Source organism: Crassostrea angulata, chromosome 1, assembly GCF_025612915.1.
Source record: "Crassostrea angulata isolate pt1a10 chromosome 1, ASM2561291v2, whole genome shotgun sequence".
Classification (NCBI taxonomy): domain Eukaryota; kingdom Metazoa; phylum Mollusca; class Bivalvia; order Ostreida; family Ostreidae; genus Magallana; species Magallana angulata.
In genome coordinates this window covers 46565256-46589201 of record NC_069111.1, presented here as the reverse complement: position 1 = coordinate 46589201, position 23946 = coordinate 46565256, and the positions used below count along the sequence as shown (strand labels likewise).

At 33.4% G+C, this 23946-nt stretch overlaps 1 protein-coding gene and 2 long non-coding RNA genes across 4 annotated transcripts; all 3 read right to left on the bottom strand.

Moving 5' to 3' along the window:
* Positions 1 to 2396: 2396 nt before the first annotated feature.
* On the bottom strand, positions 2397 to 3209 carry LOC128170914 (uncharacterized). Its single transcript, XR_008241943.1, has 3 exons — positions 3118 to 3209; positions 2918 to 3010; positions 2397 to 2580 (listed from the first exon to the last, which is right to left on the bottom strand). It is a non-coding gene; the product is annotated as an uncharacterized LOC128170914 (long non-coding RNA).
* A 1923-nt stretch (positions 3210 to 5132) lies between these two features.
* On the bottom strand, positions 5133 to 6155 carry LOC128166153 (uncharacterized). Of its 2 annotated transcripts, none has more exons than XR_008241134.1 (3): positions 6069 to 6155; positions 5533 to 5658; positions 5133 to 5332 (listed from the first exon to the last, which is right to left on the bottom strand). It is a non-coding gene; the product is annotated as an uncharacterized LOC128166153 (long non-coding RNA). The 2 variants fall into 2 exon arrangements; XR_008241135.1 differs by lacking the exon at positions 6069 to 6155 and adding an exon at positions 5828 to 5846.
* A 14627-nt stretch (positions 6156 to 20782) lies between these two features.
* Positions 20783 to 22726, bottom strand: LOC128192747 (DNA-binding protein Ikaros-like). The gene is made up of 2 exons (XM_052865698.1): positions 22543 to 22726; positions 20783 to 22218 (listed from the first exon to the last, which is right to left on the bottom strand). Exons 1-2 carry the CDS (start codon positions 22724 to 22726, stop codon positions 20783 to 20785), a joined length of 1620 nt encoding a protein of 539 aa, XP_052721658.1.
* Between the last annotated feature and the right edge of the window lie 1220 nt (positions 22727 to 23946).

Sequence of the window (23946 nt, the reverse complement as noted above, 5' to 3'; positions counted from 1 at the left end):
CTACCTCCCTACAAAACGCTTTTCTTATTACAACCCATCAACTTCAATATTTCTGTACACTTCTCTTTATTCAGATCAATCAATAATAATATTATCTTTGTAAAAAAAATAACAGTGATTTGTTTAAAATATTATTGTAACTTTATATATATATATACATATGGTACTTAGTCAGATATAATAGCTGTTATTACTACTACTATTGCTCATATTACATGTATTATTATTATTATTATTATTATTATTATTATTATTATTGTCACTAATATATTAATTATTATATATTTGTTACTACAAATACATTTGAATATTGTAACATGTACTTTTGTAAATAAATAATAATTAAAAAAAAAAAAAAAAAAAAAAAAAAAAAAAAACATCGCCCCTTTGTCGAGTCGACATCGCGACTTTCACGATGTTGAAACAATATTGAGTTTACATTATCGACTTTACCGATATTTTTTTTACGTTAACATCGTCGACATTGCCGATATTTCTTTGAAGTTAACATTGTCGACATCGTCGACATTGCAGTTTACGATGTTGAATTGAGTTTACATTGCCGATTATTCTTTGAAGTTAACATTGTTAACATTGTCGACATTGCAGCATCCGATGTTGAACCCATATTGAGTGTACATCGCTTATATCGCATGCATTTCTTTAACATTACATCGTAGACAACAATAAAAGAAACAATGTAGACGATGTTGATTCGATGTCGATCAACTTTGCGATATCGACGATATCAACCATGTAAACAAGAAAAAACGCACACAATTTAAACACAAATATCGACTCGATGTTGGTCAACATTGATAAAATCGTGCATTGGACATACCTCAAAGGATTATAATCATTACGATTGTTAAATTTTTGGCTGAAGTACAGAATAAGGAAAAAGTAGTTGTTATGTCAAATAATTTAAGCGTAGTGTTTCAAAATTATTATCTGTATAATAAATCGGGTTAGACAATAGGGCCGTATTGTCGGTAGTTTTTCTGGTAGATTATTTTTTATAGCAATATTTAGTTATAAAATATTTTTTTAAAGGTTTTTTTTATGTTATGACAGATAAAGGATGAAAAATAATAGATCTGATATTTACCGACGGCTTGAAAGGTGGAAAGGTTGACAGGTTGTCATATCGATGGGTAGACATGTCGACGGGTAGTCAGGTTAACAGATCGACGGTTGACAGTTGACGGTTGACGGTTGAAACATCGACGGATTTACAGATCGACGGGTAAAAAGGTCGACAGATTGAGAGGTCGACTGGTATACAGGTCGGATATTCAGGTCCACGGGTAACAGCTTAACAGGTTTACCGGTTGACAGGCTGACGGGTAGACAGGTCGATGAGTAGATATGTGCACAGGTAGACGGGCCCACGAAAATTAAATATGTTGACGGGTAGACAGGTCGACAGGTTAACGGGTTGACAGGTAGACAGGTCGATGGGGTTGACAGGCCGATCTGTCAGTCGTCGACCTCTATTGATAGATAATTGATGATTTATTTATTTATATTGACTTTATATAAAATATATTGATAATATTTCATTTTTAAAGATAAACATTGTAATTGACATATTTAACACTTATATTATACTAAGGTATAGTTAAGGTTAATTGCATTCAGTTCAGTACCTACTTTTTCAAAAATGTCTTCAATTTGAAGAGAAAAGGTGCAATAAATGAAGAAAATCGGAGTAAAATGCAAAAATGCACCATCCTGTATAAAAAATAAAAATAAAAAGGTGTTTATACAAGCAGATGATTTTTAAAAAATCATGCCGACAGGTGGAATCGAATCAGGTTACAAAAAGATCTTTAGTTATGCGGTAAGTGACAGCGTTAAAATCAACTGAGCTGTTCAAACCTTACAGGTGTAAAACATAATATATATAACCTTATATTATACAAATTAGTTTTAAAAACAATTAGTTTTTTTTGTGCAAAAATCGACCTCAGGGTAGGAATGCCCCTAAAAAATCCTATATACAACTGATCCTTTTATTTAGATTTAAACTATACAATTTTTCCATAGAGAACTTAGGTGTTGCAAATTTTCGTCAAAAAATGATTTACAAGTGCTATTTTTACATTGTATTGCGTCAATATTGCATGTTTTGAATAACTTTTTTAAAAACTTTTTTTTTTCATTTTTGTCTGATGCTATAATTTGACTATTTGAAAGCTGTACGTAGTTTTTATTTAGAATAAGATTAAGTTAAAGAAAAGCTCATATGTTGTTGTGTATAATTTGAATTAATGATGATGCCATCATGTAAATTTGGAATGCATTTGGTTATAGAAATAGAAAACAATGCCATATCATACTTCTTATTCACTTTGTAATCCTAGCTAGAAAATAAAAAGAAGAGAAGACTGAAAGGTATTTCAGTTCACATTATTTTATTATAATATCGCCCATCTCAGCAGGTACAATGAGCACTTTCACCTTGGAAAACCAGGTTCACTCTACCATGGCATATGTTGCAACAGATTTTTATGTCGCCCACTACTATCCCGCTACAGCCATTGCATCTGTCGCCAATGACACAGTTCCCAGTCATTCCTAAAACAGTTTAAAAGCTCAGAAATGAATTCATAAAGTCTAAAGTGTAAGCTAAAGAAGTTTTCGCGACACGTCATCCATAAGGTTGATTTTGGAATCAGAATGAATTATTGCGATCATTTTCATATTAAAATGAATTTGCATATTGATTGGTTGGTCAGAACTGGCGCTATTAATTTTGCAACAAGGTTATGGGGGGGGGGGTTGTCTTGTAATTCATTGGTTTACTGTTCATGTTTAGCTTTTAATGATTAAACGAAAAACACTGCCCACTTAGTATGGTATTACTTGAATAAATGATCTGTAGCATGAGAGGTTGATACAATAGTCAAAATACCTTCGATGAGAAGTCTTTTATTTGGAGCGGCAGATATTGTCGCCAAAACAGCCAACAGCAACACAACACGAAACATTTCAAGAAGAGAGGTTACTGGAATTAACGAACGTTACAATTATTCAAATGCAAAAAAAATGCATCAGCAATAAAAAAGAATGGAAAATTTGCATACATGTAACATTTATAAACTAAGTGCTTACCAAAGCAATAAGTATGGTCTGAGATTAGAGAACTCTGCTGTGCAATGAAGGCTTTATACTAGGTTTTAATTTCGTATAGATAACCTCCTCCAACGGGAGTCAAATGGTATAGCGAGTTATTGCATAAGATCTCGAATTGCCAAAGGTTTGAACGAGACCATGGATCAATCACTCTGTACCTGTTTTCACATTGTAATATTAATCAAATTACAATGACAGAACATTTTACGATACCTATTGCCATATCCTTAGCTGCAATATAGATAAGTACTCAGTGAGCAAGCTCACATACCCGTCGCTTCCCCATTACTTGACAATGTTTCATATGATGAATTGCAAGGTATGCATTAAATACACAAAATAATTTGACAGAGAGCACGTTAAATTGCAAAAAATCATCAGCGTTAAACTTCTTGCATATATGCACATCTATAATTGTATACAGGGAAATATCCGTCCCTGTTTTATTTTGCCCCTTTCGCCTTCGATGTCAGCAGGCGAATTTAAGACCAGGCGAATATTTCAATGTTTCAAATTATCTCTCTTTTAACACAGCTGTATCAGGGCCAATTCAAGACAGGGCGAAACTGTTTGCAAGTTGAAAAGGGCGAAAATTACACGGGGCGAAAATAACCGTGTATAAAGTATTTCTTTTTATTTATCTTATTTATTTTTTATTATTCCTAAAAACTTTAAACATTCAAGTTCAAAATGGCCAAAATTTCCGGACTCCTGCACATTGTGTCCTAAATGCCTACATTATATCACTAAATTCAATGCAGGGGTTTAAGCTTACAAAATGTTTATTACTTATTTAATACATAGGACCAAAGTTCTAGATAAAAATGGCCAGAATAATAATGGAATCAGAATTTCCTGGTACTATGCACATCTGCTTATTGTGTCCTAAACGCCTACGAAGTTTCACTAAATTTCAGGCAGCGGTTTAACCCGCTTACAATATGTTCATGACTTTATTTAACATATGGCAAAAATTCTAAGTTTAAACGTACCGAAACCATAAGATTAATGGAATCGGTTATATGGGTTTAAAAGGAGTTGTGCTTACAATCTGTTCGTATATTCAACATCTGGCCAATATTCCAAGTTCAAGAGGGCGGACATTTCAAGAAAAATTAAGGAACCGGAATTCTTGTAATATGCACTTCTACACATTGTGTTCCTAATGTCGACAAAGATTAACAAAATTTCGTGCCACGGTTTAACAGGAGTTGCGCTTAGAAGTAAACATTTTATTTAAAAAAAAAATAACATACAAAACATTTATTTACAATAATTCTAACGTTGATCATATGGTTCATAAGGAATAAAAAAAACATTACGATTATAGACTATTTCTTATTGTGGCATATTTCTGCCCCCTACAGGCAAGAAAAATTAAATAACCATGCAAGAAAGGTATATCAACATGCATGATACTTTATGTTGAAATGCAAATTATCAATTTTTGAAAGAAAATTGGATTATACACCATCTAATGCTAGTATTTGACATCTTACATGTCAGGTACAACATTGGTATGATGTATGATATGAATTTATTATTTAGAGTACCAAGAACAGACATCTTTAGGTTGGTACATGTAATATTGCTTTGCAATTTATCGGACTGAGAGTCTAAAAATCTTAAAACTGAATCAAATTATACCTAATTCGATTATATACAATGTATGTGAAATTTTAGCTATAGATGGAGTTTCATTTGAACAGAACTAATGTTATTCCTGTGGTATTGTTTGGGGTGTTTTTTTTTCAAGTATGATGAAAGAAAATCAACGCATTGTACGCTCTTAAATATTCCAAATTTTGGTTAAATATAATACTAATAAACTTGTAGAATATACTGAAAACTGAATTTAAAAAAAAAAATAAAGAAATGAAAACAACTTGGATTACATTTTATTATTAATTGTCATTAATTTACAATGCGAGTGCTTTTATTATATCAAATAAAAGAAATAAAAAAAGAGATGAATAGTCTTAGAAAACGACAAATGAACAGAGGAGTTTTATTTTTCCGTGGCAAACAAAATGAACAGCATTACAAAAGTTTCAGCATTGGCAATGCACTCCGTCTACAGTAACATCTATTTTCATAGCTCCGTAGCAGTTGTAGCAACAGAAACCGTGACCGATGATATCAGCTGTGTTGCAACCATTACATGCGGTGCCGTGGTGACAGTTTCCCGTGATGGCTGTAATAAAAAAAAAATATTGATTTTTTACAAACATTCTTGGAAATTTTTAAATCTAAAAGAAATTATTTTCAATTCATTATTTTTCATGATATTGAAAATTCAATAAATTCTTTTTGAGATCACTCATTAAGATGGTTGCGTTTTTGTACTGATCACTCAGAAATTTAATATACAACATATCGCTAATTTTAACTTACGTTTATCCAAGATAAATTTTCTATGTGGAACTGTCAAAACGTTGGCAATCAAACATGAAAACACAATGAGTTTGAGCATCCTAATCATGAGGCAACAAAATGAATTAAGCATCCAGTTGTCGAGACCTGCATAACGGTCAAAGAATGAAAATAGTTTTACAAGCCAAATAAGACACTAAAAATATTATAATTAGTTGAGGGGTTCTCTAATACAGTAATAACTTGCAAAATTAAACAAGCAACATATTAGAAAAACTTTATTAGTTATACATACATAAATTAGCCGTTTGTTTACTTTTGTGATTGGAAGCATTTTCTTATTTCGTAATATTGGCAACTTTAAAATGGTATCCTTAGAACAGTTACTTTGCAGTTTCTGAAGAAAAACATAATTACAATGTGTATAATTTATACGTAATGCAGTGCTGCATTACGTGTTAGTATTTACATTGAATCGGTTGAAAAGTTGTTGGGAGTTCGAAATAAAAAAAAAAAACAACAACAACACATTATTATCCGAAAAACGAATGACTTACCTTGGAGCTCTTGTAATGTGACTAATTGTTGGATCAATGAGGCTTTTATACACAACCTTCAGATAACCCTCACCAACACCTAGTCGTCTGACGTTACATAACAAAGACAATTGCACAATCGCACCGTTTCATCCTAAAGAGTCACACCTTTTATGTCTACTCTTCCAATTATGGTTTTTGTTTATCGTATACTAATATATATACTAAAACGGAGTGATCATGAATTCGTGGTTGTTTTACGTCATATATATACTCGAGCATATTTCACTCATATTGAGACCATCCAATCAAGTGCTTTGTATTTTAAATTTTATTTGCATTCAACGAAATAATGTTATATATAAATCTGGAATATAGAGTTACATAATAGAGTAGCTACGAAACAATAATATTGATTATCTTAATAGATTTTGTAGGGGATTGGTAGATATGAAGGATTTAGTAACTTTTATCTAAACCATTAATCATTAAAAATCCTTTTTACGAACGTTTCAAAATTGCAACACTATTAAAAACCGTTGGAATTACCGAAAACTGAACGGTTGGCCACTAAAACAAAACTGTCATCACTGTAAACGAAGAACCTTTTTCTTGGATCCTACATGTATCTCATCTGAAGATCTTTCTTGCAATGAGCGGATTGAACAGGTTTTTTATGCTTGTTTCGGCGGTCTCCCAACTATGAACATGTACATCCGCTTCAACAAGTTATTGTTCCAAAAAGCAATGCTTACGAAAGCCGAGAAGGATCATTCGAGATTCGAGATTCAAAATACGAGATTCGAAATACGAGATTCGAGATTCGAAATTCGAGATTCAATATCTAAATTAACCAATCAAATTATGGATCTGAATCCTGTATCCTAGCAACATCAAACTGTTTTAAATAAAGATCATTCGTACATTCTCTTTCCTACAAATAAATGTCTTAATAGCTCTTATATAGTGGTTATAACATGGTTAAATTAACATTGATGAATTAACCCAACACAGTATAAACAATTAAATTAGAAATAACACTGTTGGCTTTGCGAATCTAAGTGGTTTTGTTTGCCCTGTATGTATTTCCCCCCGAACAATTTTAACCCGAAGTGTATTCGCCCCAACTGTGTAAAAATCGGCTCGCGAAGAAAGATCTGTTTAATCTAAATGTTTTAGCTATGAAACGAAACTCAATGAAATAATCGACATGTCAAAATATAGGTTATGATAAAGTTTTAAACCATAGAAGATATAATGATTTACAACCTCAAAGACAAAAATCCAGATAAGAATAGTGTATTGTAGGGTATGGCAATGCCATTGTCGATATATGAGAGAGAGAGAGAGAGAGAGAGAGAGAGAGAGAGAGAGAGAAGGAGAGAGACAGACAGACAGACAGACAGACAGACACAGAGAGAGTTTTGTAGTGTCAAATTCAGTTTTGATTTAGAATTTGAAATTGATTTGATTTGTTACAAGCATATATAGACAATAATTAAGCCTCTAAAAGGAGAAAAGAGAGGAGGTAGCTAGGATAAGGCAGACCAACAAGCAAGCTTTAATTTTAACGGTGTTAGCGCACCTGTGATTTACATCGACTCTCTCTCTCTCTCTCTCTCTCTCTCTCTCTCTCTCTCTCTCTCTCTCTCTCTCTCTCTCTCTCTCATCACTTAGCATTTCCTTTTCCGTGAGGGGGTTTGGGGTATTTGTGATGTCTTACATTAGCTCGCTAAAATGATGAAAAAAAACATGAAATTTTCTTTAAATTGTGTGCGGATGTTGTACTCCAATAATCTGTTTTCAGTATATACATTTCAAGAGGGGGGGGGGCATAAAGTCCTAAGTAGTTTGCCAATTATTCTGTCCCCACTTTGTTTTCTCTTCGTTTTCCAGGTTTTTTTTATTTGGCTCGGCAAATTAATATAAAACTTTTTGTGTAGCTCCATAACGATCCACTGTAGATAAATTATGAGTAGTTTTACTTTTGATAAACAGGTACATATCCGTACTTGATTTTTAATTTGACTCTTATAATCGGATTTAATATTCCAATAAATATAGGGTAGGAAAGAGTAGACGGGACTTTTTTGCGCATATCCTACTGTACCATTCATTCAACACAGGTATTAGCACTCATCGAGTTCGACTTGCTTTCCTTTTTCATCCACTGGATTTAAAGCTATTAGTTTTTGAAAATATTTTGAATTTATGGCCTGATTATATATAAATAAGAGCTGCGCTGGTGCATCTATTTACCCAAATGGACCAAAATATAACCAAATGAATCTAAAAAATTTGACAAAATTAGTTTTAAACGTACGACTCTTTTTCAATTTTAATCGGGTATGTGCTTTAGAAAAATCTTGAACCACACACATTTTAGCAAATAAAACGACAATTGTTTCATTTTTTTATGGGGAGGGAGGTGGTGCCGGTAAAGGACATGTATTGCTTGTGGCAGTTGCGCTATACTCTCATTTGTTATAATAGGTAATACTACATATTGATATAAAATGAAAGTTTCAAATTACACTGTACATAGCTTCTATCATGCATTTTGACCCGTGCGATAGTTTAAAACAATTTCAAAGCATTTAATGTAATTCAACCGATCATTTTTGAAATTTAATTTTCTGGATCCCCGCCTAATACGTCCGCCTTCTTGTATATTAGAATTACATGTACGTTGACCATATGTACACATTAACTTAATCGGCTATGTTATGGGACGATAACATTTTTTATCAATGTTTTTGCAGGATATGTAACAAATAACAGTCTATTTGTTGGTGTTTGCACTGATTATTTGAGATAATTTGCCGCCATTTTTTATGCATTCCACTCACCACTCACAGTTTCTTTATTTGGTGTTCTGTGTGTATGGCGACAAATTGGTAAATTTGCACCACTCACCCCTTGTAGCTTCATCCTGATTACATTTGATCTGGCTAAGTGTAATGTAGTAGTATATTAAATACACACATCTTTGTTTGCAGTGCTTATTTACATCTTTAGAGATTTACTTACAAAAAAAGTAAACATTTGTATGACTCATATGTTATTATTGTCAATTTTGGTGCGGGGGGGGGGGGGGGGGGGTAGGAAACTACAGAGAAACTTAACTTGGCTGTGAAACATATGCTTTTAATCTTTCTTATTGATATATCAAAGAATGATTTATAACAAAATACATGTACAACAATTAATTTTGAAATATTCATGCACAATCAAATTTTTAAAAAGTTTTACTGTTCTCTGCACAAGAAATCGGCAATGTGAACAAATTGGCACCCTATCATCCCTACCTTTAATTGTAGATAGTAGGTATCCTTCTATATTGAAAACAATTCCAAAAGTAAGACTCATAATAAGTTGTTTACTGAGGAAAAGGAAAAAAAATGTATTTATTAATAATTCCGTATAATGTGATAATATCTCAATGATTTGTTTATAATCATAGTACTAGTGTATCACTGTATGCATACATAAAAACGATAAGTAATGCTTATATTTATTAGTGAAACGGGACAGGTTATTCATATTTAGATACATGTACTAATCTTCATGCGGGGATCTAGAAAGGAGGGGGTCAGGGGATCTGGACCCCCTCCTCGGGAAAATTGGAGCTTATTAAATTTACATAGTAAACATTTTTAGCTCACCTGAACCGAAGGTTCAAGTGAGCTTTTCTGATCACCCGTTGTCCGTCGTCCGTCCGTCCGTCCGTCCGTCTGTCTGTCTGTCCGTCCGTCTGTAAACTTTTCACATTTTCAACTTCTTCTCAAAAACCACCGGGCCAAATTTAACCAAATTTGGTACAAAGCATCCTTATGGTAAGGGGATTATAAATTATTAAAATGAAGGGCACAGCCCTTTTCAAAAGGGAGATAATTGCGAAACAGTAAGTATAGGGTGCATGTCTTTAAAAATCTTCTTCTCAAGAACCACTGCACCAGAAATGCCAATATTTACACAAAAGCTTGTATATATAGTGAAGATTCTAAATTGTAAAACTCGTGACCCTCGGACCAAAACTGGGGCCCCAGGCGGGGTTCAAATTTTAACATAGAAATACATAGGAAAATGTTTAAAAAATCTTCTTCTCAAGAACCACTGCACCAGAAATGCCAATATTTACACAAAAGCTTGTATATATAGTGAAGATTCTAAATTGTAAAACTCGTGACCCTCGGACCAAAACTGGGGCCCCAGGCGGGGTTCAAAGTTTAACATAGAACCACATATGGAAAAGTTAAAAAATCTTCTTCTCAAGAACCACTGCACCAGAAATGCCAATATTTACACAAAAACTTGTATATATAGTGAAGATTCTAAATTGTAAAAATCGTGACCCTCAGACCAAAACTGAGGCCCCAGGCGGGGTTCAAAGTTTAACATAGAAATACATAGGAAAATGTTTTAAAAATCTTCTTCTCAAGAACCACTGCACCAGAAATGCCAATATTTACACAAAAGCTTGTATATATAGTGAAGATTCTAAATTGTAAAAATCGTGACCCTCGGACCAAAACTGGGGCCCCAGGCGGGGTTCAAAGTTTAACATAGAAATACATAGGAAAATGTTTAAAAAATCTTCTTCTCAAGAACCACTGCACCAGAAATGCCAATATTTACACAAAAGCTTGTATATATAGTGAAGATTCTAAATTGTAAAAATCGTGACCCTCGGACCAAAACTGGGGCCCCAGGCGGGGTTCAAATTTTAACATAGAAATACATAGGAAAATGTTTAAAAAATCTTCTTCTCAAGAACCACTGCACCAGAAATGCCAATATTTACACAAAAGCTTGTATATATAGTGAAGATTCTAAATTGTAAAAATCGTGACCCTCAGACCAAAACTGGGGCCCCAGGCGGGGTTCAAAGTTTAACATAGAAATACATAGGAAAATGTTTAAAAAATCTTCTTCTCAAGAACCACTGCACCAGAAATGCCAATATTTACACAAAAGCTTGTATATATAGTGAAGATTCTAAATTGTAAAAATCGTGACCCTCGGACCAAAACTGGGGCCCCAGGCGGGGTTCAATGTTTAACATAGAAATACATAGGAAAATGTTTAAAAAATCTTCTTCTCAAGAACCACTGCACCAGAAATGCCAATATTTACACAAAAGCTTGTATATATAGTGAAGACTCTAAATTGTAAAAATCGTGACCCTCGGACCAAAACTGGGGCCCCAGGCGGGGTTCAAAGTTTAACATAGAACCACATATGGAAAAGTTTAAAAAATCTTCTTCTCAAGAACCACTGCACCAGAAATGCCAATATTTACACAAAAGCTTGTATGTATAATGAAGATTCTAAATTGTAGAAATCGTGACCCTCAGACGAAAACTACAGCCCCAGGCGGGGTTCAAAGTTTAACATATAACTACATATGAAAAATGTTTAAAAATTTTCTTCTCAAGAACCACTTCACCAAAAATGCCAATACATACACAAAAGGTTGTATATATAGTGAAGATTGTAAAAATTGTGACCCCCGAACAAAAAGTGGGGCCCCAGTAGGGGTTTAGATTTTAACATATATAGGAAAATGTTTTAAAATCTTCTTCTCAAGAACTATAGTGCAACTGTTTGGGATATTACTATGCATACATGTACATCCTTAAATAATGTAGATTCAAAAAATTGTAACTCCTGGACAATTGATGGGCACCAAGAGGGGTTCAAAATTTAAACATTTTAAAAAACATAAAGGAAAAGTTTAAAAAAATTTCTTCTCAAGAACTACAATGTTTTAGTTTGTGGAATTTCTATGCATGCATCCTTCGCTTGTGTAGATTCCTAATTGGTAAAATCGTGACCCCGGACCAATACTGGGGCCCCAAGATGGGGTCAAAGTTTATTATAGAAATATAAAGGTAACATGTTAAAAAATCTTCTCGAGAACTACAATGCTTCAATTTGTGAGATTACTATCATGCATACAACCTTGGATAATGAAGGTTCGACAGTTTTAAAATAGTGACCCCTTGACTAATACTAGGGACCCAAGATGGGTTTAAAGTTAAATGTAGAAGTACCGGTATATATGGAAAATGTTTAAAAATCTTCTTTTCGAGAACTACAATGCATCAATTTGTCAGATAACTACGTAAGCACCCTCAAAAAGTGTAGATTCAAAATTATAAAAGCCGTGACCTCAATCTAATACTGGGGCCCCAAGAGGTGTTCAAAGTTTAGCATAGAAATAAAGAGGGAAAATGTTGAAAAATCTTTTTCTTGGGAACTATAATGCTTCAGCTTGTGAGATAACTATGCAAGCATCCTTAAATAATGTAGATTCCAAATAATAAAAACTTTAGCACTGGACTAATACTGTGGCCCCAAGAGGGGTTCAAAGTTTAACATAGAAAGATATATTGAAAATGTTTTTAAAAAGTTTTTCTCGAGAACTATAATGCTACAGTTTGTGAGATTACTATGCAAGGATCCTCAAATTGTGTAAACTCTAATGTAGTGGAACCAAGAGTTATCTTTCTTGATGTTCTGTACAGTCTGAGAGTTATTCCTCTTGAAGTGGAACTCTTCTACGTTCAGTTTTTCAGGTTGTGTACGTGCGGTCCCACCGCAGTGCTACATATTTTCATTCCTATGTTACTATTTATGTTGTTCAAGCCAACCATAAACCTCGGACCATAACTGGGTCCCCAGAAAGGGGTTCAATGTTTAAAATAGAAAAAGCATATGCTACGAAATGTAATGTTACAAGGAACTGCTGTTCAGGTGAGCGATGTGGCCCATGGGCCTCTTGTTAAAATTGGCCTAGGACCCCCTACAGACAAATTTAGCTACGCTTATGAAGTTCTCTACCATAACCGCATTTTTACACAAAAGGGGTGAATAAACCCGGGTTTTAAACTATTACTGGTGGTGAAATACCCAAGGGTTCAAACGCATCAGGTGGAAATGCACCAGGGCAAACAAAATCACTTAGATCCGCGAAGCACACTGCATTATTACTAGTCTACTTAGATATTCTGTGTAAAAGTAAATACACATAATTATTTAGTTAGGTAGGGAGAAGTGAACATAGCATTTATTAAGAGCTATAAAGACATTTATTTGTAGGAAAGAGCATGTACGAATGATCTTTATTTAGAACAGTTTTATGTTGCTAGGATACAGGTTTCAGATCCATGATTTGATTGGTTAATTTAGATATTGAATCTCGAATTTCGAATCTCGAATCTCGTATTTCGAATCTCGTATTTCGAATCTCGAATCTCGAATGATCCTTCTCGGCTTTCGTAAATGCTCGCTGTTGAATATTTTATCAACTGATTTCATCTATATGTATCAGATCTTTGATCGTAATTTACGAGATGTGGACAGATATTTTCTTTGTACAGGAAGACATATCCATATTTAATGATGAACAATCCATATACAATGTAACTTAAATGTATGAACTACAAAACGCAAATTGAACTGGAAGATTTTACGCATGAAGTGTACAAGTATTTTACATACGAAACGTTATATATTTCGTCTTCATATGTTTTCACTCCTTCAATTAAGCCAACTAAGGTTTTCTATCAATTTAAGTTGTTTTTATCACGTTCTTATAAATGTTAATATCACTGGGATTTATCTTTCTTTTCAAAGGCTGACTGTCGTTTTACAGTAGGGATCCGCTCAATGGTGTTTATGACGGAGTACTTTGCACTCTTTGTTGTCATATTGATCTCGTATAAAGGAAAACCTGATAAACCGAATTTGTAATCGGTTCGAATATGTAACCACATTTTCGACCAGAAAGTAGATCTAAACACTCCATTTTTATATATTTTCCTGATTTATTTATTTATCTACTAAGGACGATTTGAGCTCAAAAGTTTCAAATTTTAAATTTTTTCAATGTTTATGTCTAGAATTGTTAACATAGATGTTTTCAATGCTTTGACAGAATTTGAAAGTCAAATATCGAGTTACAAGCGGGTTATAGAGGTTAGAATTCTATGTTTTGTAAACAAAGCTCGTGTCCTGTTAATGGTTGCATATTTGTTGTATTGGTATAAGTTTCAATCTAATGTTGCTGTTTGTTGTTGTTGGAATTATTTATGAACCCATTGAATCAGTTTATCTTGTTTCCACATGTTATGTTGATAAAGAAATGGCAATTTCTTTACTTTACAGTATTTGTAAACTAATATACGACTCGAGCTTTGTTTACATAACAACGACTTCTTTCCTCTGTATCTCGCTTGTAACATGACTTCTAACATTCAAATTTTGGTGAATCATTCAAAATGCAAAAGAAAACTATTTTGTACATAAAAATCAGAGATAAAATTTTCATCTGAAATCGTGCCCAGGTCCCTTTAAGCAGATGAACGTACAGTAAGTTTTCTTGGTTAGTTCTTTGGTGTCTTTGAACAACTGGATGGAAAATGGCAGTACAGTGCCTACTCCATATATTGTTTAACAGTGTTTAATACGGTTGCTTCGAAAATTTCAGAGTGGTTCCTTTAATCTTAGCTTAATTCAGAATGATACATATGGTACAGTGGTGATGTTCATATTGAGATCAATGTTCGCATAAATTGATTTTTTTTCTTTATGCTGTTCATATTTATTTTGTTTATAATTACAAATATATTCCTAGCAAATATTCGATTTTATTTACGGCGTTAACTACTTATCTTGATTGCAAACAGATACTATGGGTTTATCGTAATCTCCTGCACTACTGTGGAAAACGTCTACCTTTTATCGGGTATTCTACCTGCAAAGAAAAAGTAAAATCCCAGGCTGGCTTTTAATCCGGGAACAAGTATTCCTACGAAGGATCAAAATCCAGTGGGTTTTTTTCAGAATCGTTTCCTTCTATCTTCAAATATCATTATTCAAAACCCCCGTAGATGATCTCAAAACATACATGAATGTTCTATCTTTTTTATGAATTCAAAACGAGCCAGTCTGAATAGTATGCTTTGCAATAGGGATGGGACTCCAAGTATCAAATCCCAACGCAGCACAATGACTCACTTCGTAAACTGAAATTAAATAACCCACAACATTTTGATTTCTATTCGTTTTCTGGGGTTTTAATTCATTTTGTTTTTTAGATTACTTGATTTTATAAAATTATTCATCAATTATTAAATGATAACGAGAAACTTGTAACAGGTCGTATTTAATACTCCATTCATTTACACTCAGCCCGACAACGGAATGATTTGCGAGAGAAAAATCCACGGGAGAACGGGAAAGGCCTACCAGGATGTATGTCACAGCTTGGAATACGTCCTCAGTCTATCATGTTGCTTTTTGATCAAGTGTTAAAGAATGAAATTGGACACACTTTTAATTCTTTGTCACCCCAAAGCAAAACTAATCGGCGAAATATCACACACAATACTATCATATATACATGTTCAGAAAAGAAACAGGATAGAACTTAAGCTATTGTTTGGCGATTTTTTTTATTCATTAGTGAATATAACAACATTATTCATTACACGAGTATGTGATAATTAAACCCATGTAACACATGTAACACATGTAGCTTGGATTTATTTTAGCAGGAACTTTGACGTATTTTTTTTTTGCTTTATCTTTAGTCCGTTAAAGTTACACATGTAATTGCTACATTTTCATCGTGTTTATATAAATAAGAGACTTGAAACGTCGTTTTAAAAAATATTATTCTTTGAAAAGGTGTCACTCTTGTATATTACTATAGTTGCCATTTGCGAAACAATTATAAGTAAGTAAATTATTTATTATAGTGACATGTGCATATTATGTACAACTGTGCCGTATGATACAAATTTTATAACAACTACTTGTACATGAATATTGGGCACCCGGCCCATTGGGCCTATAAGTCACCTTTGTAATATTAACAGTTATAGTTCATCACGCTTCATACAAGGTGTATCAATTATTAACTTATACTTGGGTTATGGTACCTATTAAATCACAATGTAACATCAAAGTTTATATCCTGGAATGAATAAATTATCTATAAAGAGATTGTCTCCGAATTCGGAATGCTTTTACAACGTTATTATATGTACAACATATGATTTAAAAAAAAAACCAGAAATCAAATTTTGAACTTATGAGTTTAGCTGAAAAAATCTAGGACAATATTTCAGACGTTTTGTAAACCCGCAAGTTCACTGAAATACATAAAATGCGGTATCTACTAGTACTTGTATGTACCTTTACCATTGGAATCGATTCGTGAAAGATACTTATTCATATATTAGGATGTACATTCACCTGATGGACCAACATTGACCCCAATTGCGTAAAAAAACCCACCCAATTACCACACACAACTTCAACTATATGATAGATAAATGTATTACGTCGATAGTGTGCCAATTACAGGTAAATAATTCATACCTGTTGTGTATATTATTGAAGCTTACAGGGAGAATCTGTGTTATTCCAGACGTATCGCATTATTTAGTCGATGTACTGGTAATCAGCTAACGAGTGCGTTTAAAAATGGAGGAAATAGTCGCAATGACAAGAATAATTTTTTTTGAATTTGTGGTATTGAACAGAATGGTCAAAATATCATTGTATGCTGTAATAACTAATATTGTACTGTATGACAGTGTGTGTCAAAATTGCTCATCCTCTAAATTAATGCAATAAAAGTGATATGAATTCACATTGAGTAAATGAACGAAACAAACGATTGCTACGCAGTAGAACAGAGGTTTTGTGAAAGGTATCGACCTTCATCATCAAAGACTCGTTAAATGAAATTTTAATGATTGAGTACATGAATTCAAACATTTTTTATTTAAGCGCATTAAACCATTGCACTACATAGTCATGTAATTTTTATTTAAGCGCATCAAGCCATTACTTTGCCATAAATTATTAAACATTTTTACTTTTAAATGGGTTGGAATTTTTTTTAAGTCAAAATTTTTTTTAGAAAAAAGAATAATTTATAAACCTAATTATCCTTTGACAGTGTATTACTTATTTATGAAGTAATTATGAGGTTTTTTCAGCGAAAAAGTTTGAAGCATGACAAAGCTGATTTCATTTCTATGTTCGGATGTCACTGACATATTGACACCGGAAAATGTCATCATACCAAGTGGAGGTTTTTTCCCAACGGACACAGTGATAGGGTCATGTTCTTTTTCTTGGATTTTTTTGTCATTGGCACCTTGCTTTTAAAGCTCTCTTTTCTTGGACAGTGAAACACAAAGAACTTTGTTTTTGACACAATGACTTTTACATTATTAGTTTCTTGTTTCTTCGATACACTGATACTAAGATGTTGAATTTTTTTTCTGTGATACACTGACACTAAGATGTTTAGTTCTTTGTTTCTTTGATTTACTAATACTAAGATGTTTAATTCTTTGTTTCTTTGATACACTGACACTAGAATGTTCGATTCCTTGTTTCAATAATACACTAATACTAAGGTGTTTAATTCTTTGTTTCTTTGATACACTTACACTAAGATGTTTGGTTCTTTGTTTCTTTGATATACTGACACTAGAATGTTTGATTCTTTGTTTCTTTAATTACTAATACTAAGGTGTTTAATTCTTTGTTTCTTTGATATACTGACACTAGAATGTTTGATTCTTTGTTTCTTTAATTACTAATACTAAGATGTTTAATTCTTTGTTTCTTTGATATACTGACACTAGAATGTTTGATTCTTTGTTTCTTTAATTACTAATACTAAGATGTTTAATTCTTTGTTTCTTTGATACACTGACACTAGAATGTTTAATTCTTTGTTTCTTTGATACAAAAGCGATACACTTACAGTAAGATGTTTGATGCTTTGTTTCAATAATACAGTGACACTAAAATGTTAGATTCTTTGTTTCAATAATACACTAATACTAAGATGTTTGATTCTTTGTTTCAATGATACACTTACACCAATATGTTTAATTCTTTGTTTCTTTGATATGCCGACACTAAGATGTTTTATTCTTTGTTTCTTTGATATACTGACACTAAGATGTTTTGTTCTTTGTTTTATTTAATAAATTGTTTAATCTTTTGTTTTTGATATTGATATTAGGACGCAATTTTTTTTTATTTGTTCGTTTGTTTCATTGATAGAATGACATTTTATCAAATGTTCAATTTTTTGTTTTACTGAGTTGCTGACATCAATTCAATTCAATTCAATTCTTTATTCACTCAAGACCAGTTCACTGGTATTTGAGGTTCAAAATCAGTATATACAAATGTACACGAACACAGTCAAGAATCACATATAAAGTAGGAGTAATAATGACGAAAAAAGGTTAAAATTACAATACAACAGGTTGTTAAAGTTGGTTTCTGGAAGAACAGACTTTGAAAATTTTCTTAAAAAATATTGACAAGTTTTTTAGTTTTTCTACATTAAAAGTATTCATGAGCTCGTTAAATTTTATAATGTTTGGGTTTTCATAATATGTCTTGGGCAAAAACATTTTTCTATTGTTTACAAAATGTGTACATTCTAAAATATAATGAATTTCATCCCCAATACTATTAGAGTCACACATTGTACATTTTCTTAAATTTCTTTTAATATTATGCCATCTACCTGTTTCTGTGGGGAATCGGAATGTTCGTAATTTTGTAAACGTGATCCGTAGATCTGTAGGTAAAATCAAAAAGTACTTTTCTAAATTGAGATTTGTTTAAAAAATTCTATAATTAATACATTTTGGTGAGTTATCCATTATAATTCTCCAATCTTGTACAAATTGATTTTGTAATATTTCTTTAAATATTGACTTAAGCCAGTTATAACTATATACTGTTTGGTTTCCCATATATAAGACAACCCGCACGAGTTGAGTATATCATGTATACATTTTATCCATGGATGTATAAAAGATCCAGTTTTGTAACATCTATAAAAATAACAATAGATTACATTAGTGAGTTTACAATCGTTGGCTGTCAAAACTTTTGCCCAGTACATTATCATTTTGATTTTAACAAAGAGTGACAACGGATACTAGTACCTTCCAATTTCTCCATACACCATACAATTTGGAGTACTAGATTTAATTAAAGATTAAGAATAAATTTCAAAAATTTTAAATGTACCTTTTCAATAATATCCAAGTTTTCGTAACCCCACACTTCGCACGAGTAAAGTAAAATAGGGTTAATGACCTTGTCAAATAGGTCTAATTGACAATTAATTGCTAGGCTAAAATAACGTATTTTTCGTATAACACCATATACTGCCTATAAGGGTAATGAGGTTTCCATAGTTGTCTTAGTATATTCGTTGATAACATGGTCACCGCCAGGCGCTTTATTGTTTTTTAATTTTTTTTACAGCATTCCTAATTTCTTCACAAGTTATAGACTGATTAAGAAGTGTATCATTATCTAAGTTTATGTTTATATCTATCTCTTGGTCTTCAACTGTGCCCTCAAAACAGATAATATTTTAAATTGTTCATTCATTGACACAACAACGCTTTAAACTAATTGTTTCATTTTATTCTTATTGTCTTTTACTAATTAACAATTTTTAATTGTCAATGTCATGGATTCATTGACAATTAAAAATTGTTAATTAGTAAAAGACATTATTGTTGTCTTCATTAAGCTTCATTCTTGTTTCACTACAAAGTAACTCTGATATGGTTCTTTTTTCTTTCCTTTTTTTTGGGTTCTTTTGTAGGATTCATTGATCCCGTGGAAACTATCTTCATTTAGCAGATATTTACATGTATGTCTTAAATACTTATAATTGACTAAGTAAACTGTTGAAAAGTCAAATAAATATGTATTTTTAGAATCAAATCATTCGTCGTGATCGTTCTAAAAAGGGAATGCTTAATAGTTCATGTACATAACATATAAGTGCAAAATAGTTATTTACCAACGAAATAAAAAGGCTGATAAACTAGCACGCTGCTGAACTCAGACAGGTATATAACGTTTATATCGTCTCTGTCTGGGATAATGGACACATTTGTTTTCATGTGCATGTATTCCTACGACTAATCCAGTTACAATACCTCTGCCCCATCCAAGCTGTTGTCAATATTTTATGTTGCATTCTCTGCACAATCTGAGGCCAATAGCTCCAAGAAACTGATCGGGGAAATCATGAATATTTGATAAAAACCAATTTAATCACGTTTATAGTTTATTGACATGACGGAACTTGTGCATCAACCACTCAAAAGCGCCGATATGATTTTGCCTGGTGACATTATTTGTGAGGTGCTCACCAGAGTAAGAACATCTAGAGTTACTGTTAATATGTATCGTTAATATCCAAAACAATAGAATCATTAATTATGAATAACGTAGAAGGGATATCCTATACCCACTGTTAATGATATTCTTTTCATATTTCTCTTCAGCTTAGTGTTTCAATTTGATTTACTACATTAAAATACAATGTAAGTAAAATGACATTACGATCAGTTTATTTAATCTGTCACATTGAGAATATAATCATTAAAGATTAAACATGAAGAATTTTGAAATGCAAGACACTGAGATCATTTGACCGAATCATCACTGCAAAATGGAAAATACGATGCCGACAAAATCAGTGGCGTACATAATTTACCAATAATACTCTAGACAGAATTTAAGCTATATTAAATGAAATGATGTACAGGTATTTGGTATTTATAAACTCATGTACTGTCCAACGCACTGGTTTACTATTGCAAGAAGGTGAAAATCATTTTTCATACTTTAACGTTTCTTGCTTGGTGACCTTATGGGTGTATGACGTGGGCTGAGAAATCGTGCACGTCACTAAATGTCTGTCCACACATGTTGCACTGCCATGGGTTGTTCACGTTGTGGAGACCTTTGTGCAAATAAAATGTCGTTCGGTTTAGAAAAATGATGTCACAGAACCGACAAAAATAAACCGGTTTATTAAGGTGCTTGAAAAGCTCGTGTGGGTTGCCGAATTCTTCCATCACAGCAGACGACGGTCTCTTGTCGTTTTCAGGATGAACTTCTGCGAGCGATCGTTTCTCTACAAGCTCCTCTGGTTTCGCGGCTTCTTTGGGCTTGGACAGGTCGGTAGGAGATTCTTTCGTGGATTTCTCTTTCGAGACACATTCTATGGATGCGTCGTCTAGAACATATTCATACCTCTTTCCTATTCCTTCCGCGGAAGCCGGTCGACCAGGGACTTCTGGGATTGTTTGCCTCATGTCCGGGACGCTTGCGCACCTTTGAATTTGACGAGGACTTGCGGGATAATCGGTTATTTTCACCGATGCTTCTTCGTGTTCATTTGCTATCATTTTCTGTTTTGTGTCTGCGAAATGTTCATTTCTTTCGTTTCTTTTTTGAAAGGCGCTTGATGGCAAGGCTTCTCTTTTTCTCACCAGATCTAACGGCGAATCTGGGAGCTCATTGTAAGAAGCGAATTTCCTCGATGCCTCCCAAATGTTAAACTGCGGTGATGCTTTTATCATGGGTGAGCCTTCTCTTTTTTCTTTTTCATTTACTTCAGATAAAGTATGATTCAATATATGCATTGCCAAGGAGTCGTGGTCGACAAAATCTATTTTACAAAACTCACACCAAAGTTTCTTCTGGGCTGCTTTTGTTGATTTCTTTTCCTCCGTAGTTGAGCCTTGCATCAGTCGCACAAAAGAAGCAGGCATGCGCATGGACAAAGGGCTGATTTTATCGTCAGTGTGCCTGTTTTGAGTCGAAAATGCGGACAGTCCATTGGTATGATGGGACATAACGTGCATAGCAAGGGCATCTTTATCTGCGCAAACTTCGTGACATATCATGCATTTTCTTGAGTCTTTCAATAACAAAGCCATATTCTGATTGCAGAGTCTTTCAACGGATTGTTCAAGAAAAGATTGAAGATATTCGTCTTTTTCGGTAGAATTTGTTACATCAATGTAAGAAGCTTTGTTAAGATCAGCCGTCAAAACGTCGGGCTTAGGACTTGGGAGGTCTCCCTTAACTTGTTTTTCTACTCTGGCCCTCTCTCCAAGTTTTCTCCATTGTTCTTTTTCTCCATTGGATACTTCACTTTGCTGTTTGCAAGCGTCGTTTTTCACGCGCATCATAACGTGCATGGCATAGGAATCCCTATTAGAAAAAATCCGGTCACAGCAATCACATTTAAAGGCGGTTTGAAAAATATCGCTGACTGAGGCGGAATTAAGAGAGCCTGCAAAAAATCGTTGTAAATTGTTATTAGCGATTGATTCATTAATGCTCTTTTGGATTGCACTTAATCCAACACTTTCGGCATGGCAATTTGTATGGCTGAAGAAATCTTTTAGTGTACGAAACCTTGCAAAACATATCTGGCAGGTGTGACGCGCGAACCGGGTAGAATTCCGTCGACCAGTGTTACTCTTACTTTTATGAACTAAAGTTATGTGACATATTCTATCTTCCTCGCTTGAAAATTTCTCTTCGCATAGAGAACACTCAAAGGATTTTTCACCGACGGAACTGCTACTTCTCGGCGATACATCACTGAGGCTACCTGGCGAGTATATCTCCGACCCGGAAGGCATGAATCGCCCCCGTTTCACAACGAAGTGTTCCGAATCCGCAGACTTCCTCTTTAGTCCTTCATAAGAAGAGCTGTCCTCGCTAGAATACAGCCCGTTTCTGTACGCTGATTTTGCGTTGGCCAGGAGTGAAGGACTCACTTCTGTGCTGTCCATGGGCTCTTGTTTAATTTTTCTCAGCATCTCAAAAAAAACGTCTCCCCCTAATAAATATTTGTCCCTCCCCGTTGTGTCTCCACGATGCAAAGAGCCGGGCACATAAAGTTCGTCTGGCACTATGGTAGGTTATCCGTACACTGTATATGGATTACATTAGAGCGCAAACTCCGCGTTCATTAATTATTTACAGGGGCTCCTTTTCTATTGTGAATAATTAGTATGGTTGAATTCTTAATAAGCGCCGCCCGTTGAAGGTTATTTCAAATCGCCTATTGGTCCCTGAATTATTAATGAGTCGATCTTAGTTCTACCTTTGATTGTCTTGTGCTGGTGCCAAACAGAACCTCCATGCAATATACTGTATGCCGGAATATTCTCCAGATCTATTATTCATAACTTTTCTCTATATCAAATTAGAAACCTTTTAATTATTTATTATAGGCAATATTCGCGATAGTCAATGTAAATGAGATTAATTCTAACATCATGAATGAAGGATGGGAAAGAAAATAATTTTAACACCTTTGAAAACAAAACTTGAAGAGGGAAAAAAATCGATAAGTATATTTACTTGTTTGAAGAAATATTTAAGTGATGTCTTTATTTGATGAGCAGAGGCAAAAATCAATTAAGAACAAATTTTCAAACTGAATACGTTAAACTCAGAAAACAAACTATTTCCCTCTGTACGTATTACTTCGTGGAATACATGTACAATCTAGGCATGTATAGAAACCTGACACATGAGTATGTAAATTTAAGCTCAATCCCCCTATCAGATGGCATTATGGGGAGAACATAACTTATTCATCACCAGGAACAGCTGGTATTTATGGATAAAATGCCAAATATTATAATCCCTTTAAAGTTTTTGTTTTTGACAAATTTTCCTTTTAACACTTAACATGTACGTTAATTTTAAATCGAGTGATATATTTTTTCTTATTTTCAAATCAGTGGCATCTCCCTATTTACAATGTTGTGTTGCATTTTATGTTTTGATCACAGAGATTATGGTTCAAAATTTTATAACATAGCAAGAAAATGTATATTGTAACAGCTATGTGCAAATAATTACACACTATGCCTATGATTTTAAACTCAAGTTATCATAATTATTTGTGGGCATGCACAAATCAAAGGGTTTTTGAGAAGGGTTCCCCAGCCTACCTGTGAATAAGGAAGCTGTTATACAAATAACCCATCATACATAAATA